General features: G+C 47.0%; 1 protein-coding gene across 1 annotated transcript in view; it reads left to right on the forward strand.

Moving 5' to 3' along the window:
• The window catches only part of NINL (ninein like), a 109285-nt gene that overhangs the window by 89254 nt on the left and 5489 nt on the right, over positions 1 to 14542 (forward strand). The window contains exons 17-21 of the mRNA XM_081098037.1: positions 3507 to 3611; positions 5100 to 5169; positions 7774 to 7932; positions 8665 to 8778; positions 12322 to 12510. Coding sequence (XP_080954163.1) covers positions 3507 to 3611; positions 5100 to 5169; positions 7774 to 7932; positions 8665 to 8778; positions 12322 to 12510 — 637 coding nt within the window. The remainder of the gene's footprint in view (positions 1 to 3506; positions 3612 to 5099; positions 5170 to 7773; positions 7933 to 8664; positions 8779 to 12321; positions 12511 to 14542) is intronic.

The following is a 14542-nucleotide window of genomic DNA, read 5'->3' on the forward strand; positions in this document are numbered from 1 at the left end:
ATGCCTCCTGCACTCCCCCACGCTGGGGATGGAACCTGCATATGCCCTGACTGGGAATCGAACCATGACCTCCTGGTTCATAGGTTGATGCCCAATTATTGAACCACACCAGCCAGGATGGCTGCTTTTAAAATCTCTATATTTTGCAGTTTTTCTTTTGTGTGTTTAGTTGTATATTTTTTTTAAAAATTTTTATTGATTTTTTACATAGAGGAAGGGAGAGGGATAGAAACGTCGATGAGAGAGAAATATTGACCAGTTGCCTCCTGCACGCTCCCTACTGAGGATCGAGCCTGCAACCAAGGTACATGCCCTCGACAGGAATTGAACCTGGGACCTTTCAGTCCATGGCTCAATGCTCTATCCACTGAGCCAAACCGGTCAGGGCTAGTTGTATATTTTTAACTTTTTATTATATACACAAGAAAAAAATACACAATTAGAAGAATTGTCAACAAATTGAACACATCTATGCTATCAGCAACCAGAACAAGAAACAGAGCCCCCAAATCCTGACTTCTAACCGCATAGGTTACTTTTGCCAAATTTTGTACTTTATGTAAAGGACTCACACAGTGTGTACTCTTTTGTATTTGTCTTTCTTGGCTCAACATATGTTTGTGAGGTTCATCCAGGTTTTTGCTTATACCTATAGTTTGTGCATTTGTGTTGCTATGGCAGCCTGTTGTGTGAGTTAACCACAATGTATTCATTGATGAGTATTTGAGTAGTTTCTAGTGTTTATCTATCACGAGTAATAATGCTGAAAAAGTTCTCGTAAATGTCTTTTTGAGCATGTAGGTTGGGATGTACCTAAAAATGGAATTGTTGGGCCGTAGGGAATAGATGCGGTTTCCTTTTAACTTACCTTACTTAAAATATTATGCCTATTAAATGTATAGATTTGTGTCTTAAAAAACTCTCAGCCCAGCCCAATGGTTGTGTCGACCTATGAACCAGGAGGTCACGATTCGGTTCCCGTTTAGAGCACATGCCCGGGTGTAGGCTCAATCCCTGGTGGGTGGCGTGCAGGAGGCAGCCGATAATGATCTCTCTCATCGTTGATATTTCTATCTCTCCCTCTCGATTCCTCTCTCTGAAATCAATTAAAAGAAAAAACATATTAAAAAAACTCTCAGCTATTAAACTATTGCCTCTCCTCTCACCCTCTTGAATTAAATAAATGATGTTAGAACTTTTCTCTTTTCTTCCATTTCTTAAACTCTTTTTCATATCTTCCATCCTGTTTTCTCTCTCACATTCTGGGTACTTTTTTCATATCTCTGTGTTTAAGGTTAGTAATTCTTTCTTCAATTGTGTCTAATCTGCCATTTAACCCATTCAGTGTTTAACATTGACTTTTTTCATTTCCAAAAATTCTGTGGTTTTCTTTTATTTCCATAAACTCTGTTTGGTCCTGTCTGGACTCTCTTGATAATTTATTCATGTTCATTTTTAAATTTCAATCTTTTACTTATATAAACATTCCATAATACTTACCTTTAGTTTGTGTCTGATGATTCCAATATCCAAGATTTCTGTGGGGTCTAATTCTGTTGTTTTTGCTCCTGCTGACTCTCATAGGTGGCTTTTTTCCATGTATATTGTGGTGATTTTTGATTGTGAGCTCCTGTTTATGTGATATTAATCTCTGGAAATCCTGGGAGCTGTAGAAGAGGATGCTTTCTGCAGGAAGAATGCATATTGCTTTTGCCCACAATGGGGGCCTACTAATCTGGGACCACGTTAACCTCCTTCTAGGGGACTGGCTTAATGCACTTGTCCACTGTGCAGTTTCTCCATGCTGCTGACATAGGCACTGGCCTCGGGTAACCCCAGCTTTGTGTTACTTAATGCTCACAGCTTTGGTTTCAGCTTCCAGGTTTTTGTTTTATTTGGGGGCCCTTGGTGGTTTCCATTACCTTCAGAGAGAACAGTCACACATTGTGTGACCAGCTTCACACAGATTCTACTTGTTTGGTGAGTGTGTGGGGGATGGGATGGGGCAACCATCAGCTTATCTGACATCTAGGAAGCTGGAAGTAGATGCCCTGCTTCCCTCCCCTTATCTCCCCCCCTCCCTCCCCCACTACACACACATATACCTGCCTTGAATCAATTTGTTTTCCATACTGGAGCCAGAGTGACAGTTTCAAAACACAGATCTCATTTTTTTTTTTTACTTCCCTGCTTGAAAACCTTTGCTGCTTTTAAAATTCCAGTGATTTCTATTTTTTTATATTTCTCTTTAGTTCCTTGTGAGATAAAATGAAGCCATGAAAGAGGTACTTGATATTATAACCATAATACATAAACTGTCACATTAATGAGACCATGTGGCTTTGAGTATTTTTAGATTGAAAACATTACAAGCTAATGCCAGACAGAGACCTATTGGGGGTAATAAATGTCAGCCAGACCAACATGTATTAAGAATAAAGTCTCTGGCCCAGCTGGTGTGGCTCAGTGGATTGAACATTGTCCCATGCACCAAGAAGTGGCTGGTTCGATTCCTGGTCAGGGCGCATGCCCAGGTTGTGGGCTCCATCCCCACTAGGGGGTCAGTGTTTCTCTCATCAATGTTTTTCTCTTCTTCTCTCTCCATCTCCCTTCCTCTCTCTCTAAAATCAATAAAAACATATTTTTTTAAAATCCTCACATGTTCAGGTGAGGATTTTTTTTAAATGTAGCTTTTCAAACAGGAATAAATTCTCTGGGCAGCAAGTATGGGTTTTAGCCGCCTCATTTGTGGTATTTGCTGGTAAGTTGCTCATCTGTCATACAGTGATGGTGTTATATAAGCAGAGACTCTAGAGTCATCAGAGAGCAAAGGTGGCTTTAGACACAGTTGGTTCATATAGTAGCTGTTTGTACTTGCTTTTTCTCCCTGGAAGAATTCACCTGATACCAGGTTTCTCTCCATAGTCGCTGTGGGCATCTTCCTAGGTTTCTCCTCCCAGTGCGGTAGCCTCAGAGAACAGGATAGGGGGAGGTACTCTACCTAAGGAGGAAAATGTGCCCGTGTGTTTCGATCTTCTTATTCCTGTGTTTCTTAGCTCCATGCTGGAGTTCACTGGTGGAAGGACGGATATCCTCTGCAATAACCGAGGACTCACACCCAATATTGTGCATTGGTACCAACCACAGACACTCACATTTCAGTTCGAGTTTATCAGGTGCAGGAACAGGTCAGCTGTAAACACAGAGTAAATGGGACCAAGGTACTGAATATATTAGTGAGTTGTTGGTTGTGTGACCATTTTGGAAGCTAAGAAAGCATTGCTTTCTGTAGCTTCTCTCTGGGGAGATGCAAACTGTAGCATGTTGTCACTGGATAGAGAGAAAGGAAAAGGAAGAGTATGTCCTGTGCCGTCATCTAGAGAAGGGGAAATGTAGACGGCAGGACTACCATGACTTCCGACTTCAAGACCCGACTGATGTGGGCTGCATATGGCACCTAGTGCCCGAGTTTCCAGTCTTCTTTCTCTTTTCTGTCTTTCATGCAGAAGTAAGTTGGATAGGCTTTCTGAAGAAAACTCAGTATTGAAAAATGAGCTGGGGAGAATGCAGCAAGAGCTTGAATCTACAGAAAGGACAAATGATGCACAAAGGTAAGAGCCCTGTCTCATTGGTTCGCTCAGAGCTTACAGCCTGTGACACACGTTACCCTTTGTAGAATGAGCTTAGAGGTGTTGCTGTAGAAAATGGGAGATGTTCACAGAGCGATCCGCATTCCAGAAAACCCTGAGTGGGCGAGCCGTGCTGACCTCCACCAGCCTGGACGTGCATGAGAGGGCTCAGGCCTCCTTCCAAGTGCTGGCAGCCGCCTTCCTTCCCGAGAGTCTGGTCTCAGAAGTTTGGGTAGAAGGTGCGAGCATGCAGCACAGTCATCACCACAGTGAGCAGCTCCAGCTCAGGCCCGCCTACCTCTGAAGTCAATGTTCCCATGCTTCTCACCCCTGCAGAAATAGTCCACATTATGCTAAGGGTGGGGGAGCAGCAAGTACTTTTGTAGGGGTGAGTGGTGCCCCCGAGGCCTTTCTGGGCAAGGAAATCTGTTCACTCATGTCCTGATATGGTTTCAGCTATGCTTTTCTCCAAGATTCATTTCTGCCTATTGATTTTAGTGAGTCTGTTGGGGGTGAGGCGGACACAGACAACCTTCTGGTGGATTTCTGCTTTCACTCCCGTAGCCCTGTCTTATCCAAGGACAGTGGATTGGCCTTTTTTTTAGCTCTGAAATTGAAGATGAGCTCAGCTCTAAAAGGCTGAGAATGTGGAACTGATTTGATTAAATTGCCATGATTAATTAAGATATGGAATCCAGAACAGGTAGGCAAACAAGTGATTGCGATCACATTATAGCAGTTCTGAAATCTAAGAGTTTTTCACCCCAGGAACCATTTTTCCCTACATTTGCTGCCAGCCCCCCTTTGACAACAGACCTTAGTGGATGTAGGGCTCTTTGGGTCTTTATGCTGTTGGTAGTGAACAGTCGCATGCTGTGCCCGAGAGAGATTCATGGGTGCAGTTGAGGGATGTTATAGAGCAGTGGTTCTCAACCTTCCTAATGCCGCGACCCTTTAATACAGTTCCTCATGTTGTGGTGACCCCCAACCATAAAATTATTTTTGTTGCTACTTCATAACTGTAATTTTGCTACTGTTATGAATTGTAATGTAAATATCTGATATGCAGGATGTATTTTCATTGTTACAAATTGAACATAATTAAAGCATAGTGATTAATCACAAAAACAATATGTAATTTTATATGTGTTTTCCGATGGTCTTAGGCGACCCCTGTGAAAGGGTCGTTCAACCCCCAAAGGGGTCTCAACCCATAGGTTGAGAACCACTGTTATAGAGGCTTTTGTTCTGTAATACTGGCAGCGTCTGTTGGTTCTGAGGATTGGGACCCGCTTGGATCAGCAGTGGCAATAGTGTACTGTAGGAACAGAGTGGTGGCTGTGGGTGCCAAGAGCAGGTGTGACAGTGGTATGTGGCCACAGATCCAAGGTGCTGCAGTTACCATGGGCGATGACGGGGGAAAAAGAAACCGCTGGTCGAAGTGATATTGTTAATTTTGCTTTTCAACAGGAAGGAAATTGAGCTTTTAAAGAGAGACAAGGAGAAGGCCTGCTCCGAAATGGAGGAGCTCAACAAACAGGTCCAGTACCGACCCTGGCATAATGCCGCCCTCCTTTTCTTCATTATTCTGAAATAATGTCAGACTTACTAAAAGGAAAAAGAGAAATGTTTTTCTGGAAGATCTGAGGGAGTTGCTGACCCATCGCCCCCCTCATCCCTCAATAGTCAGGAAATGAATGTGGTACAGACCCCGCCTCAGTCTCCTCCTGTTCCGTTTTGCCAGCCGCCCCTCATTCAGAATCCCGCTTGGCATTTAGTCCCCTTCTGTCAGTCCGCCCTTGGATTTTAGGACCTTGGCACTTTTGATGATAACAAGCAGTTACTTTGTATGAAGTTCTTCAGTTTAGTTTATCTGATGTTTCCTTGTGATTAGATTTAGATAATGCATCTTTGGTAAGAATATAAAAAAATGAGCCCTAGCTGGTTTGGCCCAGCAGATAGAGCGTTGGCCTGTGGGCTGAAGGGTCCCAGGTTCGATTCCGGTCGAGGGCATATGCCTGGGTTTCGAGCTCAATCCCCAGTAGGGGGCGTGCAGGAGGCAGCCGATCAATGATTCTCATCATTGATGTTTCTATCTCTCTCTCCCTCTCCCTTCCTTTCTGGAATCAATAAAAATATATTTAAAAAAAAAAAGAATATAAAAAATGATACTGTGTTCTTCTCATTTCATCCTGCCAGGGGCACAGTGATTTGTCCCATTACTAACAATTCTTGGTTAGTGGTGCTGGCCAGGCTGCTCCACAGTGAAGTCACTTTTCCCTGTGTAATTAATGAGCATTTTATGTGTGGGCACTTTGATATTATGTGAATATTCTGTTCTTCGTCAAACTCTCACCCACTTACTTTAGCATCGTTTGTTTCTTGGTGGAGTCAGTTATTACTCTGATGGTGGCCAATTGGTGACGAACTCGCCATTCCTTTTGTTTTATTATTTGGTATTCCAGTGTAAGGAAGAACTTTCTCTTCTCCCCATTTATTTATTTATTTACACCATTATATTCCTACACATATGTTTTATTCAATGGGCTATAATATGTTACCATCATTTACTGATGGCTTAGAGACAGCTGTCATCTCCTATGTCCTCACATGGTCTTCCCTGCTTCGTGTCTGTCCTATCTCTTCTTCTTTTTTTTTTTAATATATTTTATTGATTTTTTACAGAGAGGAAGGGAGAGGGATAGAGAGTTAGAAACATCGATGAGAGAGAAACATCAATCAGCTGCCTCCTGCACACCCCCTACTGGGGATGTGCCTGCAACCAAGGCACATGCCCTTGACCAGAATCGAACCTGGGATCCTTGAGTCCGCAGGCCGACGCTCTATCCATTGAGCCAAACCGGTTAGGGCTGTCCTATCTCTTCTTATTAGGACACCATTATATTGGATTAGGGCCTACTCGAATGACTTCCTTTTACCTTAAACACCTCTTTTTTTTTTAGAGGCTTTTTTTTAAACACCTCTTTAAAGACCCTATTTCTTTCTCTTTAAAAATACATATATATATTTTTAAATATATTTTATTGATTTTCACAGAGAGGAAGGGAGAGGGATAGAGAGTTAGAAACATTGATGAGAGAGAAACATCAATCAGCTGCCTCCTGCACACCCCCTACTGGGAATGTGCCCGCAACCAAGGTACATGCCCTTGGCTGGAATCGAACCTGGGATCTTTCAGTCCGCAGGCTGACACTCTATCCACTGAACTAAACTGGTTAGGGCTAAAAATACTTATTTTTGATGTCAGAGAAAAAGGGAGAGGGAGAGAGAGATAGAAAGATCAATGATGAGAGAATCATTGATTGGCTGCCTCTGCACGCCCCACACTGGGGATTGAGCCCACAACCCGGGCATGTGCCCTGACAGGGAACCGAACCGTGACCTCCTGTGTAGGTCCATATATCCACCACCAGTCAAGATACCAAATAGTTCCGATTCCACAAGGACACTTCATGTTTTTATAACCATACCCACCTTCTCCTTGCCTACCTACCTCAGCCCCTAACCCACTCTGAAGGCGGGACTTCCTAGTTGCTGTTTCAATTCAGTGCATTTGCACATCCATCCAATGAACTTTGTTCAGCACCCAGTATCTGCTGGGTGGTGGTTATTTAGAAAAAGCAAAACACACAGTTTAATCAATTCCTATACCCTACTAAAAGCTGCATTTATGTGTTTAATGAAAAAGATCAGAGGGTATTTTGAGGAGATTTATAAATTTCATTTAGGGTTTTTCCTTCAAGTTGCTTAAAATAATGTTAGAAATAACTGGAAGAAATGGGAAAAATGTGAAAGGTCTTCAGAACAGTGGTTTGGATCTTCATGGCAAATACCCACCCCTGGTTTTCCAGATGTGGCTCCTTTTTCCTAGGGGTAGAGGCGTTTCCTGCGCGTGCACTGGCTCGATCATTCTCTGCATTGCAGGGTGCTGAGTACCTCACCCACTAGCTGCCAGTAGCAGTCCTCTTACCACAGGTGGTAACCAAAAATGTCTCAAGACATTATAAATGTCCCCTGGGAAACAAAAGCATTCCTGGTTGAGAATCACTGAAATGATCTGAATTGAGCTGTTGGTTAAAAAAAAATAATAACTTTTTCATCTATTTCATCCCTTTTGTTCTAGAGTCAGAAATGCAATGATGAATTGCTTCAGCTCAACCACAGGGTCCTTCAGCTTGGAGAGGAGGCCTCTAGCCAGCAGGCCCACATTGAGAACAATGGCATCACCATTCAGCTGTTAACACAGAGATTGGAGGAGGCTGGACGCAGGGAGGAGGTGCAGGTGAGTACTGGCCAGGTCAGTGGGGTAGAGAGGGGCGGGCACATAGGAGAGGCAGCCCAACACATATCAGGAGCAGCCCTAACATGCCAAGAGGTAGGCACTGCCCGCAGGTGAGAGTAAGGCACCTAGCAGGCAAGCCCTGGGAACTATGTGGACTTCAGCAGCTTTTGCAAGTCCCCAGGCAGCAGAAAGGAGTTACATTCTGATGGTAAAAGAGTAAAATTGTCAGCCTCTCCGGAGGGCAGTTGGGCAAACTATGTATCAAGAGCCTCAAGAATGTCAGTATCCTCTGACTGACTTCATGATTCTTATGGGCATTTCACTGGAGTATTGTGGAAAGACTGAGCTGGAAGTGTTTTCGTTGCTGTGGTATTTGTAATAGCAAAACAGAATTGGAATCTGCTTGAATCATCCATCAACAGTTTACTGAATGAGTCAGTAAATTTAACTGAAAGCTGTTAAAATCCATGTTTTCAAATAATATCTAATGTCGTGGGAAAATGAAAGATATAATGAGAAAAGCACAGCATATGACACTGTACCAGTCTTATGGTAAAAATGCTGTGTGTAGAGGATGACAGCACAATGTCAGGTGGGGTTCTGGGCTGCTGGGAGCATGGGTGGTTTAAATTTTGCAATTTCTGTCCTTCTGTAATATTCTGACATTTCTACATTAAACATGTATCAAGTTGCTATTGCTTACACTCAGGAGGTTGATTATTTTTAAAACAGGGTGACCAAATTAAAAAACTCGAACTTGAACTTGAACTCATAAATCAGGAATGCCAGAGCCTGAGACTGTCATGGTCACAACTGAGAGAGACCCTTGAAGAAAGTCGAAACCAGGTGGGTGTACATGCTGGCCTGAGACGCTGGGTCCCGTCTTGGAAGGTCCATGTGATGGCCTGAGATGCTGGGTCCTGCTGGGAAGGTGTATGTGATGGCCTGAGATGCTGGGTCCTGCTGGGAAGGTGTATGTGATGGCCTGAGATGCTGGGTCCTGCTGTGAAGGTATGTGTGATGGCCTGAGATGCTGGGTCCTGCTGGGAAGGTGTATGTGATGGCCTGAGATGCTGGGTCCTGCTGTGAAGGTGTGTGTGATGGCCTGAGATGCTGGGTCCTGCTGGGAAGGTGTATGTGATGGCCTGAGATGCTGGGTCCTGCTGTGAAGGTATGTGTGATGGCCTGAGATGCTGGGTCCTGCTGGGAAGGTGTATGTGATGGCCTGAGATGCTGGGTCCTGCTGTGAAGGTGTGTGTGATGGCCTGAGATGCTGGGTCCTGCTGGGAAGGTGTATGTGATGGCCTGAGATGCTGGGTCCTGCTGTGAAGGTGTATGTGATGGCCTGAGATGCTGGATCTGTCTGGGAAGGTGTGTGTGATGGCCTGAGACGCTGGGTCCTGCTGGGAAGGTGTATGTGATGGCCTGAGACGCTGGGTCCTGCTGTGAAGGTGTATGTGATGGTCTGAGATGCTGGGTCCTGCTGGGAAGGTGTGTGTGATGGTCTGAGATGCTGGGTCCCGTCTGGGAAGGTGCATGTGATGACCTTGAGGCGCTGGGTCCGTCTGGGAAGGAGAGTCAATGCAGTCAGTCTGACAGAGCGTTGCTGGGACTGATCCATCCCAGAGGAGTTTTCGAGTCGGCCTGAGATTGCACAGCCAGTGGGGCACTTAGCAGGCCCAGGACTGAAGTCAAGCCTAGTCCAGAGTTGGGTGACCTTGAGCAGCCGTGTGAAGAGCTGTCTCTCAGGGAGCATGTCTTTGGTGCCCTTTATAGAACCAAGGAGCCAGAGCAGAGCTTCAGGGTAGCCTCTGAGGGGAGGTGGTGTCAGATCCAAGCAGCCAGCCAGGCCCCGGGGCAGAGTAGACCCCATGGGTGAGGATCTCCATGCCCTCGTCTCACACACGTTTACATGCGCAGTGAAGCCCTCAAATTGCATGTCCCTGTCTGCTGGCTCCCACTCTCTCCTGCTCCAGCATTTATCCAGCACGTGCCAGGCTCACGAGGTGCTGAGACAGGGAGGCAGGGATCTCGCAGCTGCGAATAGGAACCTCAGGGTGCCCTGACAGTGTGAGCTGCAGGGACACAGAGTGGGTCGCCAGTTCTTCCTGGGAGAGCCAGGCTCAAGAGGGGGAGGGAATACAGGTGTGTGACAGTAGGAGGGATCCTGAGTACTGAGAGCCCAGTGCAGACTCGTGTAGGGTGCTCTTAGAGGGCCAGGGGGCTGTAGGGAGGAAAGAGGGGCCATGGGAGAGACCACCCTAAGCATGGTATGGAAGGGGTCTTAACGCATGTGGCCTCAGTCCCAGCATCAGCCTCACCTGAATGTGGCACCCGAGTGCCTGCCTCTTCTGAGCCTCCTTGCAGGTTCCCCTACTGGCTTTTGCCCAGCCGCGATTGCCTGGTGTGAGGGCAAGATGCCCAAAGCTGCAGAGGGGTCAGCCTGGGTGTGGGGCCCTGTAAGGCTGTTGGGGGATCCTGTCGGCTGTGAGCTTTCCCACTGCAAACAAGAACTTTCCCAGGGGAACCTCTGTATTTGGGGGTTCCCTTCTCTGTTTTTAAGTCTGAAAGGACCCTTGAGAAATAGCCTTGGCCAGTTTGAGCCCTTTGAGGCTGAGTCAGCCAGCGTCACAGGCAGAAGTTACCTGACTTACTCTGCGCAGCACGAGCTTCTTTGTGACTTAGAAGATTCCCCCCAAGACCACACCGATGAAGCCCAGAGGAGGGAAGTAGAGGCACCTACAGAGCAGTTAAGGCACCTCTGGGTGTGCTGTGGGAGGGTGGGTGTGGAGATACGTGGGACGGACTCATTGTTATCACTGGTGCATCCGTGGATGGTTCTGAGGAGGAACATCTGGGAGGTCACAGAGCCGAGCAGGTGGGACAGGCACTAGCGGGGGGTGGGGGTTGGGGGGTGGGGGGGCTTGGATGAGGCCAAGGGAGGTCCCGTGCTGTTTTTTTAAAAACATGCTGACCAAATCCAACATTCTGTTGGTCCAGCCTGGATTCGAGGGGAGGGCTCAGAGCCCACCGGTCAGCGGGTGACGGCACAGTCCCCACCTGTGAATGAGGGAGGGGCTCAGCGCCCAATTCTCAATGAGGAGAAAGAGCCGCCTGTGCGCTCTGGAGCTGGGCCAGCTCCATCTGCGTCTCACTTCCATGAAGAGGGAGGTGAAAAGGACTGGACAGGATTCAGCTTGTGGATGCTTATGGGCTAGTTGCCCGTGTAGATAGTTGCAAAGTAACGCTGCAGGGACTCCCCTGCTCTCCCCGCAGTAAAGGTCCATGTCAGGCACCAATTCAGAGAACGGGGTGGCTGTAAAGGCGGCAGTGAGGAGGGTAAGGCCGTGTGTTCAAAGGAAGCGTGCACCAGGGCATGTCTCCGGGATGACTGCTGTCCTGGAACTGCTGTGTGTCAGTGATGACGTGGTCCCTCAGGTGGCCCTCCAGAGATGTGAGGTGAGCAGTGACTGTTGAGAGGAACCTGGGCTGGAGGTTTGCAGCTGCTCACTCTTGGGTGGCACCCGCCCTTTCTCTCTGGCCACGTGGCCGCTTTGAGACCTGCCCTAAGTGTGACATTTTTGAAATTTTTGTAAGAGTGTCTTTGAGCCAAACTGATGACATATATCAGGCGAGCAAAGATACCCTCCTGAGTGTGACATTTGATAGAGCCTCAGAGGTGCATGAGGGCTGTGTGGCCAGTTCTTTTAGGGGCCGAGGGAATGGTGCGTATTCTAGATGAAGCCCCCAGGGCCAGAGTGAATTACCAGTAAATGGCGTTTGGATCTGACCTCCCGCTTGCTTAGTGAAAACACTGGCCACATGATATGCAGTTCAATCCTGAGGACTCAGCATAACTCCATGAGCTCTGGGCAGTCCTCTGTGGCTGGGGAGCTTCATCCCACAGCTGCTGCCCAGTTTCCTTCTGCTCTCATTGTGTGCTACTTACCCTGTGACCCTGGCCTCAGCAGGTCTCAGAAGTGTAAATTCTCCTCTTAGATTATTACCATGTCTGGATTGCGTGGGTTATATAGTGTTTAAAGAATCAGGCTCCAATGAGGCATGCTGGTCGGTAGAACTGGACAGCATATACCGTGATCTCCCGTGGATCCAGTGTGAAGTCTCAGCGTCATTCTGAGGATCACAGGCACAACTTTTCCTCTCACTGTGCAGCTCTGGCTACCTGGGAGTTTTGCTGTCAGAATTCCAATGAATAAGCCCTTTACAAATTCTGCATTTTGCTGCAGATGCGGGGACCACAAAGGAGAGCAGATGCCTTCCTTGTGCTTCCAGTTGTAGGGTGTCCTTAAACAGTCCTTCGTGTCTGGCAGTGACCCTGTAACTCTCAGCAGTCACACTAAAGCTGTTGTGGCCTTTTCCCTGGTACAGCTGCACGGAGCCAACCTGAGCCCTGACCAGCCCTTGCAGGACGTCCACCAGCTGCAGAAGCAGACGGAGCAGAGCGTGCCTGTGGGCTGCGTGGCAGAGCTGCGGCAGCTGCTGGAATGGGAGCAGTGGGCAGCTCAGCAGCTCTGCCAGGAGTGCAGCCTCCAGCAGGAGGAAGGGAGGCGACAGCGGGTGAGTGGGAACAAGAGCCCTGAGATTCCAGCTGATGGTGTAGGGGAGGGAGAGGTTGGATCATGGGTCACTCAGCCTAAAACTGTCCTAGTGCCAAGGGGAAGATGGCCCAACAGCCATCCTACCTCCATGAGAACTGGTTGTACAGAAGCTGTGGGACCCCAATTTCCACTGTGAATAATGAGGACTCTTAACAGATGCTGAGGAAGGACCAGGGTGGTGAGAGGTGCAGGGAGCCTCTCTGGGAGGCCCTGAGTGAGCTGATCCTGAAGGTCTCTTCAGCCTGGGGGCCTAGTTCCTCTCAGCTGCAGTCTGTCCTTGTAGGCTGCAGAGGCTGCGGTAGGCCCATGGCTAACCGTTAGGGGCCCCACACGAATGCTTACAGGGCCTGAAAGGTGGAGAGGAGAGGCTGTGAGTGAGGCAATGGGTGCTGCTCCTCAGCTGTGTAGCTTCTGCATTTCAGTGCTCCTGATTTCAAAGAAAAGCTAAAAACTAGATTTTCATATAAACACTCCGTTTCCAAATGATGCACCTAATTAAAAAAACAATCTTAAACTTTTATGCAGACGGAAAAGAAAATCCACCCAAAGGCACATAAGGAATACAGAAGTTACTTATTGGGTACACACTGATCTAGGTATTGGAGATACAGGAATGACACACAAGGTGAAAATCTGGAGCCAAATTATAGTGGTGGTAGGGAGCCTAAAAATAAAAAAATGAATCATGTGGATAGCATGTCAGATGGTGGTGAGTGCGGTGGAGTGGGGGGTCTTGCAATCTTAAATAGGATAGCTAGAGAAGGTGGTTCTTGAGCCAACGTCTGAAGTTGTTGAGGCAGCAAGCCATCCAGTTACCTGGGGAAAGAGGACTGTAGGCAGCGGGGCAACACGTGAAATGGCCCTGAAGTGGGTATGTATTTGGCATGTTTAAGAACAGCAAGGTCACCCTGGCTGGTTTGCTCAGTGGTTAGAACATCGGCCCTCAGACCGAAAGGTTGCAGGTTTGGTTCCCGGACACAGTGGGGGTTTGTGTGGGAGGCAACCAATTCATGTGTCTCACATCAGTGTTTCTCTTTCTCTCCCAATCCTCCCTCCCTTCGACTCTCTTTCTAAAAAAAATCAATGGAAAAAAACTCAAGTGAGGATTAAAAAATAAAGAATAGCAAGGATTGGAGGGAGGGTGGGAGGAGGATGGCCGTGGGACAAGCGGTCAGCCAGGTAACAGGATCGACCTGAGGAGCCTGCTGAGTGCCAGGCACTAGAGACGCAGAAAGAGTCACTGCCTTAAAGGCCAGCAGGACGCGCTGGCTCAGAGCATCGCCTGCGGAGACGGACTGTGGCTCCCCCACCTCCCAGCTGAGTAACCTTGGGCCAGTTACTTAACCTTTCTGTGCTCCACTTTCCTCATCTGTAAAATTCCGATACCAGCCTCAAAGCATTATTGTGAAGCATCGATGAGTTAGCACTTCTAAAGTGGTTGAATTGTCTGTGGAGCGTGTGCCCCTGTTTAAGTGTTTCATTTAAAAGCCTGAGAAAGTAGCCTGATCCTGAGTAACACAGTTCATGAGGAAAAGTTCAAGGCAGGAGGGATGTGGAGATCAGGAACCAGAGGGCAAAAATTAGAGCAAGACTTGAAAGGTGGGTAAAATCTAATGTTTGTAAAGCATAAATTCTACATCAAATAACCTTTCAGCATTATGCAAAAGTGTTCAGCTAGAGATAATGATAAATTATAATAGATTAACGACAAAACAAGGAATTTTGATCAGAAATTCTTTAGGAATACTTAGTCTGCTAATTCTTCTTCTTCTTTTTTTAATATACTTCTATTGATTTCAGAGAGGAAGGGAGAGGGAGAGGAAACATTGATTGGCTGCCTCATGCGCCCTACTGGGCATGTGCCCTTGACCGGAATTGAACCCGGGACCCTTCAGGCTACAGGCCGACACTCTGTCCACTGAGTGAAACCAGATAGGGCGGTCTGCTAATTCTTGAACTACAAAAAGTAATAACAGTTTTGTGGTTTGTGA

The sequence above is a fragment of the Myotis nattereri genome (assembly GCF_964212035.1).
Source record: "Myotis nattereri genome assembly, chromosome: 8".
Lineage (NCBI taxonomy): Eukaryota > Metazoa > Chordata > Mammalia > Chiroptera > Vespertilionidae > Myotis > Myotis nattereri.